The following is a 20,261-nucleotide window of genomic DNA, read 5'->3' as shown; positions in this document are numbered from 1 at the left end:
GCGGCTGGGAGGGGGTGGTGAGGGTGGCCAAGGAGAAGAGGCCCTCACCCAGCCTTGGAACCCTGCCCCACTCTCTCTAGAGAACAGACTCCTCCAGGAGGAGAAGCAACGGGGGACAGGAGCCAGCATGATCCAGTGCCACCTGCAGAGAAGTGTATCCGTGGTGGCATCTCAGCAGAGTCTGACAACCTCACGGCGGCAGGGCTGAACAGCCCCTTTTTAACAGGCAGAGAAAACAAGGAATAGGGAAAGGAGCATGTTGGCCTCCGACATCAAGGGGTGGACCCAAAGCGCCCATTTTGTGGGTGGTAGGGTGAGCTGGAACATCAGGACCGAGAACCCTGGGGCGGCAGTTGAAGTCACGTGCACTCAGCTCTTTCTGCGTCAAGAAGACCAACTAGGGTTCTTTTTCAGGAACTTGGTTGAAAATAATCAAAATGGTCTTCTGAATGAGTGAAAACGAATTGAGTGTCTGTTCTGGGCCAGGCGTTTGATCTAATCCTCCCAAGCACGGAGAACAGTGGTCAGAGCGGACAGAGCCCCACTACCGAGAGCTCAGCCTTCGGGGGGGTCTCTTTCCACCCACACACTCCTGTGCACCAGAATTGCTCTCAACTGCCAGGCAGCAAAACAGTCCTTCTCTTCGGCAGGAAATCCTACCTCAGTGGGATCCTCGGAGAAGAGCACTGGGCTAGGAGAGTGACTACAGACCTCTAGGTGCCTCGGTTTCCCCTTCTATGCCAATAAATGTTCCCTTGGTGAGCCTTAAGGCCTCTTCAGGGCCTGAGGGCTTTGACCCTTTTATGGGTGGGCCCCCAAAGTATCCCCGGAGCAGGACCCAGAAGGAATTCCTTTCTGGGGTTGTCACCTAGAAGGTGCCCCACACAGACCCTGTCTCTGTGGTCCTTCCTGCTTGGCTTTGACCAGACCAAAGGGACACATGGTGCTGGAACTCGCCGGCTAGAGGCTGTCCCCATGAACTCTTGCCTGCTGGTTATATAGCTGGATTATATTGAGTTGTGTGGGGATATAAGGAATAAATAGGGAATAAAAGCTCTGTGAGGACAGGAACCGTGTCTCCCTTGATCACCAGTTTATCTCTTGAAGGGATGGATGAATGAAATAAACAATGAATGGAGATGGTTTCCGCCTCTCTAGAGCTGATGGGCTAGTGGGGAAGAGAAGAGGTACACACACACACACACACACAAAGGGAAATTATGACCCAAGGACTAAATTACCATACAAAGTAATGGTATGAGATGTTGCAAGACAGCACGTGTTCAGGCCAAGTTTGTGGTGCAGCCAGTAAGGGCTGCAGGAACACAGGACACTCAAGGCTAGGGACAGCAGTCAGGGTCTCCAGGAGGCCAAAGTTGGGCCGGGCCTTGACAGATGAGCCTGGTTTGCAGTTTGCGGGGCAGAGAGCTCCCAGGGGCTGGCCCAGAGGAGAGGCAATTCCTGTAAGGGCTCCGCGTTGCAAGCGAGCAAGGCACACTCAGCACCCAGCCGAGGATACATCTCTGCCAAGAGGGAAGGAAGCCCGGGCAGGACTGGCGGGGCTCAGAGCATCCTGGTCCGGGCTCTGCCCCTTAGTTTGTCTGTCTGACAAACAGAGGCTCAGAGTGTCTATGCCACTGGGGTCTTATTGGGACTTCCTGAGAAGTGTTTGCACAAGCATGTTGCAGTCTGAGACGTGGACTGCTAATGCTAATGCCCCCCACAATCCCGGGGGTCCCTGCAAAAGCTGCTGGTCCAGGGGCAGTATTTGCTCTTTCCACGTTTTCCTCAGACTGCGGGACAGCAAGTCAGGGGCCCAACAGACCGACAGGGACCAAATCAGCAACCCCTGGTGGAGCTGCTCCTGCGGGCCGAGCACTGCAGGGGATAAAGAGAAGGAAGACCTGTCCCAGCCTTCCAGGTCCTACAAAGGAACTAAGAAAAGCCGGTGAAATCATACCCTCTGAAATACCCTCTGAAATTGTATATATCAGTCAAAATCATAACAGAACTTTCTGGAATGGTGTTAGGTGACCTTAACTGCCCTGTTTTTCCATGGAAAGATCAAGGGGAGGAGTTGGGAAAGATACACCATATATATTTCACGCCACAATGGAATGACCCCTACTTACAGCAGCAGGAAATGAACTTCTGCATATATTTTTTTTGACCCCAGGGGTGGCAATCTGGGGGACAGGCTTCCAGGAGGAGAATTATCCTCAGCAAATGGTCTGTAAACAGAGCCTTGTGAGCCTTTCTCCCAGATGTGAGTTGCATAATGAGGTCAACTTGTTTGGGCTTTAAAGTACACATTTCCGTACCCACTCTTACACTATGTCCTGATTTAGGGAGCACAGGAAAAAACAAAGTCTCCAATGAGCAGATGAGAGACCGAGTCCTGGAGAGGAGGTGGCTGTTCCAGGCCATGCAGAGAGTTAGCAGGCTGGGTGGAGGGGCCACTTCTCCTTACTAATGCCTGGAGCTGGGTGGCCCTCAGTTCCTGCTGACCCTCCTTAGAACCAGAGTGGGGCATTGGGAACGGTCAGCTGGAGTGGGGAGATTCCTCTACGGGGTACTCACAGCCCAGGTACTGTGCTAGTCTCTAGATTCATTTGCTAATAAAACAGATAAGTCCTCACCCTCCTGGAGCTTACATTCTAGTTGGGGGGAAGGCAGACAAAAAACAAACATAAGGAAGTATATTTTTGTATAGTATGTTAGAAAATAATACATGCTGTGGAAAGAAGAGAGCAGAGCGATGAGAATTAGCAGTTTGGGGTAAGGTGACACCCAATTTTAAAATAGGGTGTTCTGGGTAGACTTCCACTGAGAAGGTGTGAGGGAAGCAAAAGCTTGAAGGATGTGAGGCAGTTAGCCAGGTAGATGTCTGGGAGAAGAGTGTTCCAGGTAGAGGGAATAGTCAGTGCAAAGGCCCTGGGGCAGAAGTGTGCCTGGTATGATCAAGAAATATTGAGGGGGTGTCTGGGTGGCTCAGTCAGGTAAGTACCTGACTCTTGATTTCAGCTCAGGTTATGATCTCAGGTTTGTGAGATAGAACCTTGTATCAGGCTCTGTGCTGAACATGGAGCCTGCTTGGGATTATCTCTACCCCCCCCCCCTCAAAATCTCTCAAAATAAATAAATAAACATTACAAAAAAAGAAAGAAATACTGAGGAGGCCAGTGTAGCTGGAGTTGAGTGAGTGAGGGGGAGAGCCCAAGACGAGGGCACCAGGTCATGAGGCCATGTCATGGAGGGACTACGGGGGGGGCCTTGCAGGACGAGAAACCACGCGAAGACTTTAAACAAGGGAGTGATTTCATCTAACTTACATTTGAACAGAATCTCCAGGGCGGCTGAGTAGAAAACAGGGGTGGAACAGGGAGGTGAATGAGGCTGTCAGAGTCCGGGTGAGCGGTGATGGTGGCTTTGGCTGGGGTGATGGCCGCAGAGAGGCAGTCAAATTCTGGATCTATTTCCAATGTAGAAGCAATTTGCTTGTGGGTTGGATGTCAGGTGTGTGGAAGAAAAGAGTAGATGAATACTCCATTGTTTATCGTCAGAAAAGCTAGGTAAAATGGAGAGGGGATCATTCACTGAGATCATTCACGCCAGGTGACTCAGAGTTAAGGACACCGCGAGTCCAATTTGGGAGGCGTTCGGTCTGAGATGCACGTTGACATCTAAGTGGAGACACGGAGCAGGCACTTACAGCTAGATGCACTTAGCAGGAAGCTAACCTATAGAGAAAAGAAAAGAGGTCTGAGGACTGAGCCCAACTTTCAAAGTCACATGAAAGGACAGTATGTACCAATAAGGCAGGAGGCCGAGAAGGAGACAGTGAGTTAGAAAGGACACCAGGAGAGGACGAGATCCTGGAAGTCAAATGAAGAGCGAGGTTCAAAAAGGAAAGGGCGCCCTCACCTTCACTGAAGGCTGCTAAGGACTGAGAATAACCCCTGGGCATAGCCATGGACAGCTTATTGGTAATCTCATTAAGAAAGGCTTCTTTTGGGATGGAAGTCTGATTGGAGTGGGTTCCCACCCTCTCCAAAAAAAAAAAAAGGAAATGAGGAAGTAGAGACTGAGTGTAAGCAACTCGTTCAGGAAGTTTTGCTATTAAGGAGAAATTGGGCAATAGCCGGAGACCTCGAGGGGGTAAGGGGATTCGGGCTCCAGGACACAGGTGGCAGACTAGCCACCCAGAGGAGCACAGGCCAGTGACCCACGGTCTCCCCTGCCCTCTGTCCACATCTCAGCGGCCTTCCCTGACTTTCCCTGGTAGAGGAAATGCCGTAGCAGTGTCTTCATCCTCCAGCAAGCAGGGAAGTATCTATGGGCTACAGACTCGAGACTCAAAATCAGGCCCAAAAATCAGCCATCTGCCATAGGGATAGAATGAAAACATGTCATGCCTTCAAAAAAAAAAAAAAAAGTAGGGAATAAAAGGTACTTTATTCCCCAAAAAACCCAAAAGAAAACAAAAAAAATCCACCAGTTGGGAACATGACTATAAAAAAGAAGCTCATGTCCCTTCTATGGCAAAATATGTGCCAATTCATCTGAGAAAAAAGAAAAAGAGCATTTTACAACTTTTCCTTCCATGATGATGTTTCACTTCTTCACTAATCAGACAAAGGCAAACAAAACCTGTAAGGTATCATTTTTTTGCCTGATTGACAAGTATTTTATTTTATTTTTAAGTTTATTTATTTTTGAGAGACAGAGACAGAGCATGAGTGGAGGAGGGGCAGAAAGAGACAGAGACACAGAATCTGAAACTGACTCCAGGCTCTGAGCTGTCAGCCCAGAGCCCCACGCGGGGCTCAAACTCATGAACCCTGAGATCATGACCTGAGCCAAAGTCAGACGCTTAACCGACTGAGCCACCCAAGCGCCCCAGTGGTTGACGAGTATTTTAAAGAATAATCCCTATTATTCACAAGTATTTGGTGAAGTAGGCATTCTCTTAAAACATGGGTGGAAGGGGTGTCTGGGTGGCTCAGTCAACTAAGCATCCGACTTCGGTTCAGGTCATGATCTTGAGGTCAGTAAGCTCGAGCCGTGCTGACAGCTCAGAGCCTGGAAACTGCTTCCGATTCTGTGTCTCCCTCTCTCTCTGCCCCCTCTCTCCTGCCCCTCCCCCACCCACAGTCTGTCTCTCTCTCAAAAATAAATAAACATTAAAAAAATTTTTTTTAATAATAAAAAAAATAAAACATAGGTGGGAGAGAAAACTGGCCCAAGGTTTGGGGGAAGAAATTTGGCTCTTTGGCTTTATCAAAAGGCTTTGTAAAGTTTATTCCTTTTACCCTCAGCAATCCCTTTTTGGGGAATGGAGAGAAACCATTGAAAACTTGGGCAAAGGTTAATCACAAGATTTCTCAGAAACTTGTTTACAGTAATGGAATATATATGGAAAAATCAAATGTCTAGACATTGAACACTAGCTTACAACATTTGGACACTTTCATATCTGCCAATAATGAGAAATGCTTAGAATATGTTGGTAAGTGAAAAAAAGCTACAGAAGTATGACAAATGAATGATTCCATGCTATCTTAGGGATTGTATATTCCCTCTTCAACTAGGTCTAGTTTAAAAACGTTATCCTATTTATTGAATTGTAATACCCATGTCATTCTCCCTATGTCTAGCTGGGTTTTCTTCACACCGGCTGAAACTGGTTTCCCTTCTGTCCATTTTTTATTTCTTTATTTCTTTTTTCTAATGGGTGTTTTTCTTTCTTTTCTCTTTTCAAGGAATCTACATAGGCTTAAAGTCTATGATTTTCACAACTTACAGAATGAATTCTCCCTGTTATTGGTTTGATTGGCTGTCTTCTTAGCATCCATTCTTTTGGGGACTTTTGGAATCCTAGCTTGTTGGCTCATCTTGAATGGGGTGTGTATGTGTGTGTGTGTGTGTGTGTGTTCATGCTCAGTCTTCCTCTAGACGTTTCACTGTTGCTTCCATCCAGCTTTCTGCCTACCCCTCCTTCCCAATTCAATACTGGTTTTACCTTGGTGGCCCAGGGCTCCCATCCATGGAGATCTGAGGGCACTGGGAGTGCAGTCACCAAACAGGCATTGGCCTGTCCAGGTCTGGGTGAGGAGACAATGTCAACTCCTCTTTTTCTCCCAAGTACAAAATAAGTGAATCCCCGGCAATGGTTGGTCACAGCTGTTTTCAGCCCTGATCCATCAGTCGGGAGACTCGCATCCTACCCCAGGAGCAGAGTTCTTAGAAGCCTCTGCTCCCAGAGGCGAGCGAGACGAGAGATTCCATTTTACAGCCATTGTGTGTTTCTGTTTCATCTCTGGCCGACAGAGATATTTATCCTATTTTTGAGAGCAGCTGGTCTTTTACATTTTTTAAAGTATTTTATCAGTCATTGCTTTGTGTGTGGTATAGATGAGGGGTCCTCAAGGGGCAGACTTCGGGCCACCTTAACCAGAAGCCCCAAGTTGTATCTTCTTACTTTGCTGACCCCAGCTTGCGTGTGTGAAGGAAGTCACATTAGCTTTCATGCCCACCTTTTTCTCACTGTGGATCTTGGCCTCCCTACTCCGCTTCCAACTTCCCCCAGGGGTTTCTCCCATGGGCCTTTGCTGTCGCTGGTGCTCACAAGCCAGCCTGCTCAAATCCCTGCCACCCTGGTGCTCCCGGAGATGTCCACCACCAGCCAGCCATTTGAGGACATCTCCTCCACTGCTCAGCCACTGATGTCCTCTGAAACTTCAAGACTCCCTGAGCCCACACCGTACCGGGGCCACCTGCATTCCCTGCAAAAGCAGGAAGAGCATCTCTGCTTTCCGAGAGCTCAGACCAGAGGTCAAGGGTAGAACAGACCCATGCTTTCCTCCTCCTCTTCCCAGGTGCCACCCAAGCCTTTCCCACAAGGTTGTCGGCTCAGAAAAGAGGCTGCGCTAAAATAAAATGCCAAACAAAATATTTGAGCCAACTCTCTAAAATAAATAATAAAATAAAACAAAAGCATATATTTGTGCTCTCAGAATTGCAATTCAGGGAAACAGAGGTAGGCAGTGACCCAAAGGTTGCCCTCCCAGGGAACACAAGTCAAGGGATTTTAAAGACAAAAGGGAATGCTTGTATAAATTGTTTACAAAGAATTTCTGTTGGTGGCAGAAAACCAGTGTTGGCTGAATCTAATTGGTTGCTAGGGCTATCGCGAAGCAAAGTCTCTTTGTGTAGCAAGTTGCAGGTGTTCAGGCTGGATCCTTAGAATATTTGTGGTTTGGCCCGGTTCAGAAGTTCACGGTCTACCCGGTGAAGTGTGCAGGCCCACCTCCTTAATGACCTCCCAACTCCATTGTAACACCCCATGGGGTAAAACCCCATGTCTTAAGCCATCCCATTTCATTTCACCTTTCAAAAGGCAAACCAGCTCCTACAAATGGGTTCCTCAGAAACTATTCCACTCTGAATCCCATGTTGGGCTATCTTCTGAATGTGACTAGAAAGGAACCCTTCATTGTAGCAGAGACTTCACCTGGGTGGGTGGGTTTACAGTGACTTTTTTTAAATCTGTGTGTGTGCGCGCGCTTTTATGTATTTTTTTTCTATAATTAATGTTTATCATTTTTGTGATCATGCAAAAACGTAACCAGGGAAAAAAGTCTATCCTCCCCAAATGTTTGTGAAAAGGAAGGCATGTTTAAAAATACATTTCACAATGTTTATTATCATCCCTTTAAAAATCTGCATTTTGCCCAGATACTAGGATATAAATTAGACTTTTATGTGCCAGAACGTTGGCAAGTATCGGATCACGTTGCTCCATTGCGTTATATTTTTTACTGGCACCCCACATCCCAGGGTAGGGTCCTAGCTCTTTAGCTTGCCTCGCACAAGACCCTTCATGATCTGACTCCTGCTCCTGGCTCTGGGTCTGTTTTCAGGCTCGTCCTTCCCCATGTCGCTGTTTAGTTATACCTGCACTGCTCCTAGCTTCCTGAACACAGTATGCATTTCCGTCTTCGTGCCTCTGTGTTCGATCTTCCAGCCGCTCGGAATGTCCTTTTTGTTCTCCAGCTGGCAAACTCCTATTCATACTCTAAAACCCATCTCAGGTCAGTCACTTCCACTGGGGAGTCCTCCTGATACTCTCTTCTTGGCACTTCTGTATCTGCCTTTACTGTGCTGGATTCTTTTACTCATCTCTGTAGACCCAGACGGTGCATGGCACATGGTATTTCATAAATACTTGTCAAATTGAGGCAGGTTTATTCATTCCACAAATACACATGCAGTGCCCACCATGTGTTGGGCACTGTGCTAGTTTCCTGGGATTCAAAATTAATGAGCCAAAGGGGCGCCTGGGTGACCCAGTCGGTTAAGCATCTGACTTCAGCTCAGGTCATGATCTCACGGTTTGTGGGTTCGAGCCCCGTGTCAGGCTCTGTGCTGACAGCTCAGAGCCCAGAGCCTGCTTTGGATTCTGTGTCTCCTTCTCTCTTGGTCCCTCCCCTGTTCATGCTCTGTCTTTGTCTCACAAATAAATAAACATTAAACAAATTCAAAATTAATGAGCCAGAGTCCTTGCCTTTAGGAGCTCACAGTGCAGTGAGAGTAGACAGAGAATCATACACGGGTAATCACAGTGACGCCAGGACAGGGGCAGCTCTGTCTCACCTCTTCTTAGTCCTCCTTTTCTTCCTTAACTGGTTACCACCTGAAAGCATAATTCATACTAACTGCTTTGCCTATTTCTTCAAAAGAATTTTCCATTTCCTACACATAGTTTCTAAAGTCACTTAATGGAAGTTTCTATTTCTCTCTTCACTCTAGAACAGAGGAACACTATTTGAATGCTCAAAATAGCCCCCCATTTGCTACTTCCCAAGCAAGTGATCCCCCTGTGACTGGGGGTGTGCAAAGTCAGGGCTGGCGACCACCAAGTGTGGTTGGGGAAGGACAGAAGAGAGACTTAAGCTAAAAAAAGGTTGGTTAAGCTCTACGACCTTGAAGGTCTTTCTGATCCTGAGTCGAAGGAAAGCACATGAAGCCTAAACCAAGATCATGGCGATGAAATTATGAAATTTGGGAGTTTGGGGTTCATGAAAGAATGGCTAAGAAAGAATTCTTGAGATGTTTTTGCTGCAAAAAGGTGATTTTATTATGGCACAGGGACAGGACCCATGGGCAGAAGGAGCCGTGCTGGAATTGTGAGGAGTGACTGATTATATACTTTTTAATTGGGTGGGGGGGGGTGGGAGGTTAGAGAGAGCATAAGTCTCTAAGGAATTTGGAAGCAGGGCTTTCAGGATCTTGAGAAGCTAGCTGCTGTTAAGTAACTAAAGTTACTTTTAGTCTTTAATAATATCAAACATAAATATTAAGGCACTAAGGCAGCCATGAGTTCTTGGAGGAAGGTCACGTTCTATATGTTTCAGGTGTGTATCAATGGGCTGCAAGCTGTAAGGAGATTTAACGTAAACTACACGTTCCCTGGGGCACCTAGGTGGCTCAGTTGGTTAAGTGTCCGCCTCTTGATTTCCCCCTCATGATCTCCTAGTTCGTGAGTTCTAGCCGAGCGGCCACTGCCAACGCGGAGCCTGATGGGGATTCTCCCTCCCCTTTCTCTCTCTGCCCCTCTCCTGCTCTCTGTCTCTCACAATAAATAAACTCAACAATTATTATTGCCCTCATTTTGGAAATTAACCAGAGACCTCTAAAATCACCAGTCGGGGGTCCTAATCTGCCACAGATGTTCAGCCTCAGCTGATCTCTTGCCAGGCAGGACAAAAAGTAAAAAGCACTTCAAATTTTAGTTGCAGCATGGCTTTGTGTTTGTATAATCTCTCTTGGGTTTTTAGCAAATAGAGCTCACAGACCTCCCTCCCTCCCCAGGTCCCTTGAACTGGCAACCTCTTCACAGGACTGTTTCAATATGTTTTTACTCAGTACTTTGGGACTGAGCTTTGCTCCCTGGGTAGTTAAATACAGTCTCCACGGGCGCCTGGGGGGCTCAGAAGGTTCAGCTTCCGACCTCGGCTCAGGTCCACGATCTCACAGCTCGAGAGTTGGAGCCCTGTATTGGGCTCTGTGCTGACCGCTCAGAGCCTGGAGCCTGGTTCGGATTCTGTGTCTCCGTCTCTCTGCCCCTTTCCCCCTCCCCTCCCTCAAAAATAAATAAACATTAAAATAAAAAACACAGTCTCCGGAGTTAGCCTACCATGGTTGAATGCCTGCCTGCCACGCCATCTGGACATGTTATTTCACATCTCAGAGCCCCACTTTCCTCTTCACTGGCTTAATGATGATAATGCCCACCAGACAGGACTGTGTTATATATTTACCTGAACGCTGTGTATACAGTCCTTAGCACACCACATGGCTCAGAGTGAGTACTTCAACATTTCTGTTGGTAATCAATGCTATTGGGATCAATGAAGTCTCAGTTGGCTCACTAGGTGCTGAGCAGAGCCTACTCTGACTTATTGGTGATTTATTATTATTATTATTATTATTATTATTATTATTGCATGGTGCATTTCTAGATCTCCTACCTACTGATCTCCTTGAGGGAGGGGAAATGCAAGATATCGGGCCAGATGGAAGACAGCCAACATCTTTCCAGATAAATCCTTGCCCTACCCTCACAATAGGCTCCTTGTTGGAATTCCTCAGGAGCAAGTTGGCCAGTGGCCAGCACGTGCGTGACCGAGGGGCTGTGGGTGTGAGCAGGGCTTTAGAAGACTCAGGAAGAGGAGGAGCTGGAGAGAAGTGAACTGTGGGTTCCTCAACGCAGGCTGCCGTACAGACCACAGCCTCTCTGGGACCTGTGGTCCAGAAAACAGGAGAAAGGATGAGCACACCGGGAGACCCAGCCCAACCAGACCTTGAAAGCTGCAGAGGGTAAGTGGCTCATTTGTCTAGCTTTCCATGCCACTGACAAGGGAAAGGCAAGGGTTCTTTTGCCTTTGGAGATGGGGTGAACTACAAAGGATGACCATCTGCCCGGGACAGAAGTGAGGAGACCCGAGCCTGGTCTTGCCTTGTCACTAGCAAGCTGTGCAATCTTGGGCAAGTCACCAGACCTCTCTGGGCCTGTTTTCACATCTGTAAAATCAGGCATCGACATCGTCAGACTAATGACGATATCTGGCATTTGTACAGTGTTTGCCAGTTGCACTTTCCCAAATGGCACCTCGTGTGATCCCCGCGGCAGCTCTTGTTGGAAGAATGCTTGTCACATTTTACAGATGAGGAAACTAGAGTGCATGGGGCCAGTTATTATTCAGTTAGGGCCAAGCAAGCCCGGACCCAGAATCCTGGTCTCCTGAGGAAAATTCTGGCCTCTGGTGAGCATACTGTTCCCCTGGAGCTGTGAAATCTGGATTCCTCGCTCGTTGTTGAGGACTTCTGTCTCCTTCTTTTCTCCCCCATGCCCTCCCTCCTTCCTTCCTGCCAGCTGTTCCAGCCTCTTCTCCACCAGCCTCCCAGAATTTCTTCTCATTCTGCAGGCCCGAAACACTCATATTTCTGAGAAGGGGGTGGTGAACATCAGAAACCCATCCCCACCCTCCCTGGGTTAGCACCTGCATGCAATGCAGCCTGTTTTCCAGAATTCTCTCTGCTTTGTGGAATGCCTTCCTCTAGGTCCCGAGAGGTGAAGTAAGTGGGGCTTTAACCTTCAGGGCAGCAGTTCTCCAGGTGTGAGCCTAGACCACTCACTGTGGGTCGCAAACTTCCAGGGTGCTTGGTTACACGTGCGGATTCCCAGCCCCTCTGCGCCGAAGTTGGTGAGTCAGAATGGGCATCTTAGCAAAGCCCTCCCTGCTTCTGACAGGCATGTATCACAGTTTGGGAATCACTACTCCTCCCATACTGCACTACTGGCCAGCAGAGGGCACTTCATAGATTACTTAACAGTGAACTATCCTTGTATTTCTGGGAAAAGTCCTTCGTGATAAAGGTGGATTCTTTTTTTTATTTTTTTTTTAATGTTTATTTATTTTTTTTTTTGAGAGAGATTGGCAGAGGAGTGTGAGAAGGGGAGGGGCAGAGAGAGAGAGGAAGATATAGAAACTGAATCAGGCTCCAGGCTCTGAGCCGTCAGCACAGAGCCCGAAATGGGGCCCGAACCTACGAACTGTGAGGTCATGACCTGAGCTGAAGTTGGACGCTCAACGGACTGAGCCACCCAGGCGCCCCTATTATTTTTTAAGTAAACCCCAGGGTTTAGCTTGGTTGTATTTTAGTTGGAGTTTTGCATCTCTACAAGTTACATTTGTCTAGAATTTTCTATCTATCCATCTATCTTGCTTGCTTGCTTGCTTGCTTGCTTGCTTTTTTGTATGCTATCTTCATCGGGATTGGGTAATGCTGGCTTTGTAAAGTAAATTGGGAGTCTTACCATTATTTTTTACCGTCTGAGATGATTTGGCATTGGACTTATTCTTTGAAGATTGGCTAGGACTCAGCTGTAACAACAAGCTGGGCCTGATATTATTGTAAAGGGTTAACATTTCACTGCCTTTCTCCTTTCTTAAATGATTTTTGGTCTGTTCAGGTTGTTACTTCTTCTTGAAATCGATTCATTTCCCTGAGTTCACCAAAAATCTACACACAATACTCTTCCATTTCTGTAGCACCTCCATTTTTATTGCCTTTCTCAATATTAATGTACTTCTTTCACTTTTTTTTCTTTAATCATGTTTTTCTATTCAGACTTTTCCAAGACCCAACTTCTTTTTTCACTGAGTTGAAGCATAATTGACAAAAAACAAACTGCATAGTTAAAGCGAACAGTTTGATGAGCTTTTAGCATATGGATACATCTGTGAAATCATTGCCCGAATCAAAATAAATTTATTATTTTGACTTTATTCAGTTTTCTAGTTCCTGAATTTCAGACTTTCTACTTAATAGTCAATCCTTCTATTTATTGTGTGTGTGTATTTTTTTTCCCCAGTTCCTTAAGTGAAAGTTAGCTTGTTTATTTTTAAATTTAATATATAAATACAGTTGATTCTCGTTATTCATGGCAGTTGTGTCCTATAAAGTCATTGAAAACAATGAATTAGGGAATTCTGAGCCATTGCTCCTAGGGAAAATACAGGGTTAAGTCCTTGCTAACATCTGGGTGCAACGTTTTTGTCAAAAAATCAATGTATAGCCTTGGGTTTGTTTGTTTTTTTAAGTTTACTCATTTATAATCTCTACACCCAATGTGGAGCTCAAACTCATGACCCCCAGATCAAGAGTCACACACTCCAGGGTGCCTGGGTAGCTCAGTCGGTTAAGTGTCTGACTTTGGCTCAGGTCATGATCTCATGGTTCGTGAGTTTGAGCCCCACATGGGACATGATTCGTGGGTTCAAGCCCCGTGTCAGGCTCTGTGCTGACAGCTCAGAGCCTGGAGTCTGCTTCAGATCCTCTGCCCCCCTCTCTCTCTGCCCCTCCCCTGCTCCCTCTCTCTCTCTCAAAAAATAAATAAATAAAACTTAGAAAAAAAAAGTCATACACTCTACCAACTGAGCCAGCCAGGCACCCCTCAATATATAACCCTGTTTTATGTGTGCTTGTGGTTAAAGCCTCCTTTAAGAATGTAAGTTGTTGGGGCACCTGGGTGGCTCAGTTGGTTGAGAGACCGACTTCAGCTCAGGTCGTGATCTCATGGTTTGTGAGTTCGAGCCCCACGTCGGACACTGTGCTGACAGCTCAGAGCCTGTGTCTCCCTCTCTCTCTGCCCCTCCCTCACTCATGCTCTGTCTCTCTCTGTCTCAGAAATAAATAAACATTAAAAAAAATTAAAAAAAAAAAAAAAAGAATGTAAGTTGTTGAGGGGCGCCTGAGTGGCTCAGTCGGTTAAGCATCCAACTTCGGCTCAGGTCATGATCTCACGGTTTGTGAGTTTGAGCCCCGCGTCCAGCTCAGTGCTGACAGCTCAGAGCCGGAAGCCTGCTTCAGATTCTGTGTCTTCCTTTCACTCTGCCCCTCCCCCACTTGTGCTCACTCTCTCTCAAAAATAAATAAAATGTAAAAAAAAAAAAAAAAAGAATATAAGTTGTTGATTTGTTAACGTAGAACTCACAGTCCACAGTGCTAAAACTCATGTCTGAACAAAGCTTACCTAATACACATATTTTTTCCATAAGGCATATCACAGCCTTTTTGTGCTGAGGAGTGCTAGCCAGCATTTCAGCATCACTCTTGGGGCCATTTTAAAGAGCAAAATCCCTGGTGCAACACAGGGAATGTATTCAATGACATTGTAATCATGTTACATGGTGACAGATGGTAGTTAACACTGGCTGTGAGCACAGCATAGCATGTAGAGATACATTATACACCTGAAAACTAATGTAACATTGTGTGTCCCCTGTAAGAAAAAAAAAATTAAGAATTTTTTTATGTTCATTTATTTTTGAGAGAGAGAGTGCGCATGCACAAGCAGAGTAGGGGCAGAGACAGAGAAAGGGAGACACAGAATCTGAAGCAGGCTTCAGGCTCCAAGCTGTCAGCACAGAGCCCCATTCTGGGCTCGAACCCACAAACCGTGAGATCATAACCTGAGCCGAAGTCAGACACTTAACTGACTGAGCCATCCAGGCGCCCCTAAAAATTTTTTTTTATTATTATTATTTTTAATTTTTATTTATTTATTTTTGAGAGAGAGGGAGAGCATGAATAGGGGAGGGGCAGAGAGACAGAGGGAGACACAGAATCCGAAGCAGGTTCCAGGTTCTGAGCTGTCAGCCCAGAGCCCGATGCAGGGCTCGAACCCATGAACCTTGAGATCATTACTTGAGCCAAAGTCAGACACTTAATCGGCTGAGCCACCCAGGCATCCGAAAAAAAATGTTTTTTTAATTTTTTTCTACATTTATTTATTTTTGAGAGAGCACAAGTGGGTGAGGGGCAGAGAGAGAATGAGACACAGAATCCAAAGCAGGCTCCAGGCTCTGAGTGGTCAGCACAGAGCCTGACACGGGGCTTGAACTCACAAACTGGGAGATCATGACCTGAGCTAAAGTCGGATGCTCAACCGACTGAGCCACCCACGCGTCCCCCCAATTTTTTTTAAGAATGAAAAAAATGGGGCATCTGGGTGGCTTAGCGAGTTAAGCATCTGACTTCGGCTCAGGTCATGATCTCACGGTTTGTGGGTTCAAGTCTGGCATCGGGTGAACTTGAGCCCATGCTTCAGGTGAGCATGAACGCTGCTTCTGGTGAACACAATCCCCACGTTGGGTGAGCCCCACTTCTCTCTCTCTGTCTGTCTCTGTCTCTCTCTCTCTCTCTCTGCCCTTGCTCACTTGAGACCTCTCTCTCTCAAAAAAAAAAAACAAAACACACACACACACAAAGCAAGATCACCAACAAAAAGCACAAAAATTCAACCCTTGCAGCACTCAGTAGATCATGAGAAGGACACTTGTTCATAATATGAGAGCTGAAACAAGAAACAAGAAGGCAGAGCATCACTTTGTTCAACCCCAGCTGGGAACGTGTACATTGGGCAGCTCAAGTTTATCACTGTTCTGCTCAAGTCCACAATGTCTGCAAAAATGCCACAAGCATTGATTTAGGGGTCACAGGTAAAGTGTAACAGATAGGTGAATTCACAAATACAGAATCTGCAAATAATGAGGATCAATTGTAGCTAAATCATTTAAGGTTATATTGAACTCATGGGATACAGACAAAGCCATTCTCTCAGAGGGAAGTTGATAGCAACAGGATGTTATATATCGTCAGTCACAGTCTCAATTCTGGTTTGTCGGATTCTGATGCCACAGAAAGTGGTGTCCTCATTTATCACTAACCTCTGTTCAGGTCATTGTATAGCTAGCTCATCTGAGAGGGTGTCTGCCCACTGATACCCTTGGAACATCATAGAATATGCCCTGGACCCAGAGAGTCAAGACCCGAGGCCTGAGTCCTGGCATGGTGTGTACTAGAAATATTCAAGCAAAGGGTGGGGGCTCTGGGGCATGATGGAAAACACGCCAGCCTTGGATTTGAGCGCTCACTTTCTCTCTCTCTCTCTCTCTCTCTCTCTCTCACTGGCTGAATAAATTTTGCTCAAGTACTCAACTGCTCGGAATCTATTTCCTCCTTATAAAATGTCGTGACCCACCAGATGGTGAAAGAGACCAAATGAAGTGGTGGGTGGGAGGTATTTGGAAAACACTAAAGAGCTGTGCAAATGTGAGGTGGGGAAGGATTGTCACCATGTTAATGGCATTCCCAGAGTGTGCCACTCTCTGACCTTATGCCCACAATCTGGACTCCATCTCACTGGGACCCTGTCATTCCGAAACCTAAGGAGACACGAGCCCAGGCTGGCTGATGCCAGATGGAAGGGAGAGACAGGGGCTCAGCAGTCCTGGGGAGACTGATCCAGCCCATGGAAGGCCCGAGGCCCTCGTTGGAAGAAGGCACAGGGCCTGGAACCACCCGGAGCCCTTGGCCACCCCAAGCCCATAAACCTGTCTCCTTTGTCTCAAGCACCATGAGTGCCGAGGAGGACGCCAAGTGGCTTCAGTGGGTGACACACCAGTTTGAGACCATTGCGGGAGAAGACCGGGAGATCAACCTGCAAGAATTCAAAACAGCCTTGAATGTGAAAGAGGCAAGTGTCCGCTCCAGAAGTAGGGCCCCGCGTTCATAAGGGAAGAGCCATCCGGCTCTCAGGGACACAGTACGTCACAAGGAGGGAAAGATCGTTCCCCGGGCGTCCTCGGGGCTCTAGGCCCCACCTCTAAGCAGGATCGGAGGACGTTTCTGTCTCTGCTATCGATGCCCGTCCATCCCTTTGGTAGCCATGGCCTCCTGGGGTCTTCAAAACAACATGTGAAGTTGGGTATCAGCAGCTTGCCAAATCTTAAGAAATATTTTTGGCCTCATATTTTCCACCAGCCTCACGGGCCGGGTTGATGCTATCGTGTACGTAAGCCTCCTTCCAAGAAATAATGTTTTTCAATGGTTTGTATCCGTGAGACTCCCACACTGTCCCCGTTCCTCTCCCATTTGATAGGGTCTCTGCACATCCCTGGAACAGCCTGCATGCCGGGCAGACTGGGGAGACATCCACAGAGAGACAGGGGGAGTGAGCCGGCAAATGTCAACCTCTCTCCACCTGTTTTGTGGGCTGGCATCTGGTGGTGGCCTGTGTCCTTGATAGGGGCGGGCCAGGGACCATCTACATGTCCCCGTTTGGATCAGAGGGCCCCTCACTTGCTGGTAGCAGGGATGCTGCTAAGAGCTCTAAATGCCATGCCTCCTTCTATATAGTGAACATGGGGAAGGAAAAAAAAAGACCTGCCTGGCAGAACATTACACTGTCAACAGGAGGCTGCAAAATACCTTAAGATAAAGACCATTCAAGATGGTGGAGGCTGATTAAGGTCTTACCCAGTGATCTAGGGAAGAAAGAGGAGAGCCAAGGCAGGGCTGACTGTCTACAGCCGACTCTGGCCCCCACTCGGCGCTTGTAAACTCCTCACGGTCCCCTTAGGTGAGACCTGAACCCTACGAACCCCTCCCCCCGCCCCGAGGGGAGCGTCTGCGCTTGGTATATCTGGGGCTCTGACCCAGCGTGTCTTAATTTCTGTGTTGAGTGTCTATCACCAGGCCCGGCAGGCAGGAGCTGTGCGGGACATGGCTGCCGAATGAATGAATGAATGAATGAATGAATGAATGAATGAATAGAGTGAGTGAATTGGCGCTTAAGAACAAGCCTGAAGTGTAGGCTACCGGCAGCTTAAACAGTACAGGAAAGACACACGTGTTCAAGCACCATCCTCCAAGACCATCCTGGTTCACTCATCCCTCGTGTTCACCCCAAGGGGATGAGACAGGACCTGGGAGGAGCCTGCAGGGGACCTTCTGTCTGACCCTTTTTGCAGGTTGAGGGGTCTGAACTGCAAGGCTGATGGGGGCGATGGCAGGTAGGAGACAGTCCGTACAAATGACCACGCTGCCGTGCCGGCAGAGGGCCTGAGGCCCAGACACAAGTCCATCCTCCCTGCAGGGATCTGAATAGTTCTTCCACCGGGAGTCCGAACTTGCTCTAGGCAGGCAGGATGGGCCATGGACACCGCCCCCTAGTGTGGCCAAGCGGACAGATCACACCCTGCGATCACACCCCACGCACCGGACGGAGTCCTGCCGGAATCCCACCACCCCACGGCGCATGCGCGCACGCACACCGCGCGACTTCAAAGCGCAGGCCCTGAGTCTACGCTGTGCCTTTTCCCCTCCTTCTCTGGCCACAGTCCTTCTTTGCCGAGAGATTCTTCGCCCTGTTTGACTCCGATGGAAGTGGCACCATCACGCTCCAGGAGCTGCTGGAGGCGCTGACCCTGCTCATCCACGGCAACCCCATGGACAAACTCAAATTCCTCTTCCAGGTGTACGACGTTGACGGTAAGGGCTCTTGGGGGTGGGGGTGGCCTCAGTGGGAGGGGACAAAAGGAATCGACCCATCTCAGCGTCTCTGGGGCAGAACAGGATTGTTTTCTCCAGGCCAGGCTGATGGCTGTCTCCCTCGGCGTGACCCCGACCCGTCTCTCTGTCTGATCTCTGCCTCCCTTTTGTGGAAGGTGGCGAGAAGGGGCCATTCTAGCCCAGGAGACAAATGCCTTTGATTCAACTCACCAGAATCCAGAACTTTCTTTTGTTCTTTTCTATGTTTGAGAAAAGAAATTGCTTCATTGCTTTTTCCATATTATAATAAGAACGTTAAGTCCACTGTGAACATTTTAGATGATACAGAATGGTTTTAAGAAGAAAGCAAAAATCACCCATAACATTTTTCTCTACTGCTTTCTAATTGATCTCTGTCACACACACACACACACACACACACACACACACACACACACACACACATTTTTAAATTAAAAAATGGGATTATACTATGCATACTGCCTTTTCTTACTAAATAATATAAACACTTGTTTATGCAAGACTGTATTGCTTTGTAACATCATTTTTACTGTAGCAGAATATATATAACATTAAATTTACCACTTTCACCATTTTAAAAATGTTTTTATTTATTTTTGAGAGAGAGAGACAGAGACAGAGTGCAAGGGGGGAGGGGCAGAGAGAGAGAGAGAGACACAGAATCCAAAGCAGGCTCCAGGCTCAGCACAGAGCCCAAACGCGGGGCTCGAACCCACGATCTGTGAGATCATGACCTGAGCCCAAGTCTGACGCTTAACTGACTGAGCCACCCAGGAGCCCCCACTTTCACCATTTTTTAAATGTCAGGTCAACAGCATTAAGTGCATTCACCTTGTTGAACGATCATTACCACCACCCATCTTCACACCTTTTTCATCATCCCAAACTCTATGCCCATTAAACACTCACGAGCTTCTATTCCTCCCTCCCCAGCTCCTGGCAACCACTTTTATTTTCTGTCTGTAAGAACTTGACTATTCTAGGGTATTTCATATGAGTGGAATCATAGAATACTTGTCCTTCTGTGACTGGCTTATGTCACTAGGCATAATGTCTTCAAGGTTCACCCATGTTGTACTATGTGACGGGACTTAATTCTTTTTTAAGGCTGGACAATATTGCATTGTGTGGATAGACCCATGTTTTGTTTATACATCCATCAGCGGACCCTTGGGTTTCTTCCACCTCTCGACTATTGCGAATGATGCTCTTATGAATACGGGTGTAGGTCTTCAGAGACCCTGCTTTCCATCCTTTTGGGCATCGACCCAGAAGTAGAATTGCTGGATGAAATGGTAGTTCTATTTTTAGTCTTTCGAGGAACGCCATACGTAGTCTTCCACAGAGGTTGTAACGCATGACGTTCCCACCAGCCATGCACGAGGGCTCCAGTTTGTTCACATCTTGCCCACACTCGTTACTTTCTGTTGTTGTTGTTGTTGTTGTTGTTTTTCTAATTGTAGCCACCCTGGCTACTAAGTGGTAACTTAGTGTGGTTACAGCATTACTTCCTGTGGCCACATCATATTCCACTGTATGTATATATTGATCCTGGGTCCCATGCCGCAGAGTCTAGGAGTTAAGATCTCTGACTCGGAGGTCAGGCTGCCTAAGTTCAGAAATCAGCTCCATCACTTATTAATAATCATGGTGGGGGTGCCTGGGTGACTCAGTCGGTTAAGCATTCGACCTCGGCTCAGGTCATGATCTCACGGTTCGTGGGTTCAGACGCCACAACAGGTTCTCTACTGTCGGCACGGAGCCTGCTTCAAGTCCTCTGTCCCCCTCTCTCTGCCCCTCCCCTGCTCGCGCTGATC

The 20,261-nt window shown here is 47.4% G+C and overlaps 1 protein-coding gene across 2 annotated transcripts in view; it reads left to right on the top strand.

Annotated features, from left to right (window-relative positions):
* Positions 1–10,565: 10,565 nt before the first annotated feature.
* The window catches only part of NOX5 (NADPH oxidase 5), a 35,286-nt gene continuing 25,590 nt past the window's right edge, over positions 10,566–20,261 (top strand). Inside the window, exons 1-3 of one of the 2 annotated variants that reach the window (XM_042941565.1) lie at positions 10,566–10,881; positions 16,483–16,606; positions 18,252–18,402. In XM_042941565.1, the coding sequence (XP_042797499.1) occupies positions 10,832–10,881; positions 16,483–16,606; positions 18,252–18,402 (325 nt within the window). In that variant the 5' untranslated portion in view covers positions 10,566–10,831. The other variant, XM_042941566.1, reaches the window with a different exon arrangement.

This window comes from Panthera leo, chromosome B3 (genome assembly GCF_018350215.1).
Source record: "Panthera leo isolate Ple1 chromosome B3, P.leo_Ple1_pat1.1, whole genome shotgun sequence".
Taxonomy (NCBI): Eukaryota; Metazoa; Chordata; class Mammalia; order Carnivora; family Felidae; genus Panthera; species Panthera leo.
This window is presented reverse-complemented; position numbering and strand designations above follow the sequence as displayed.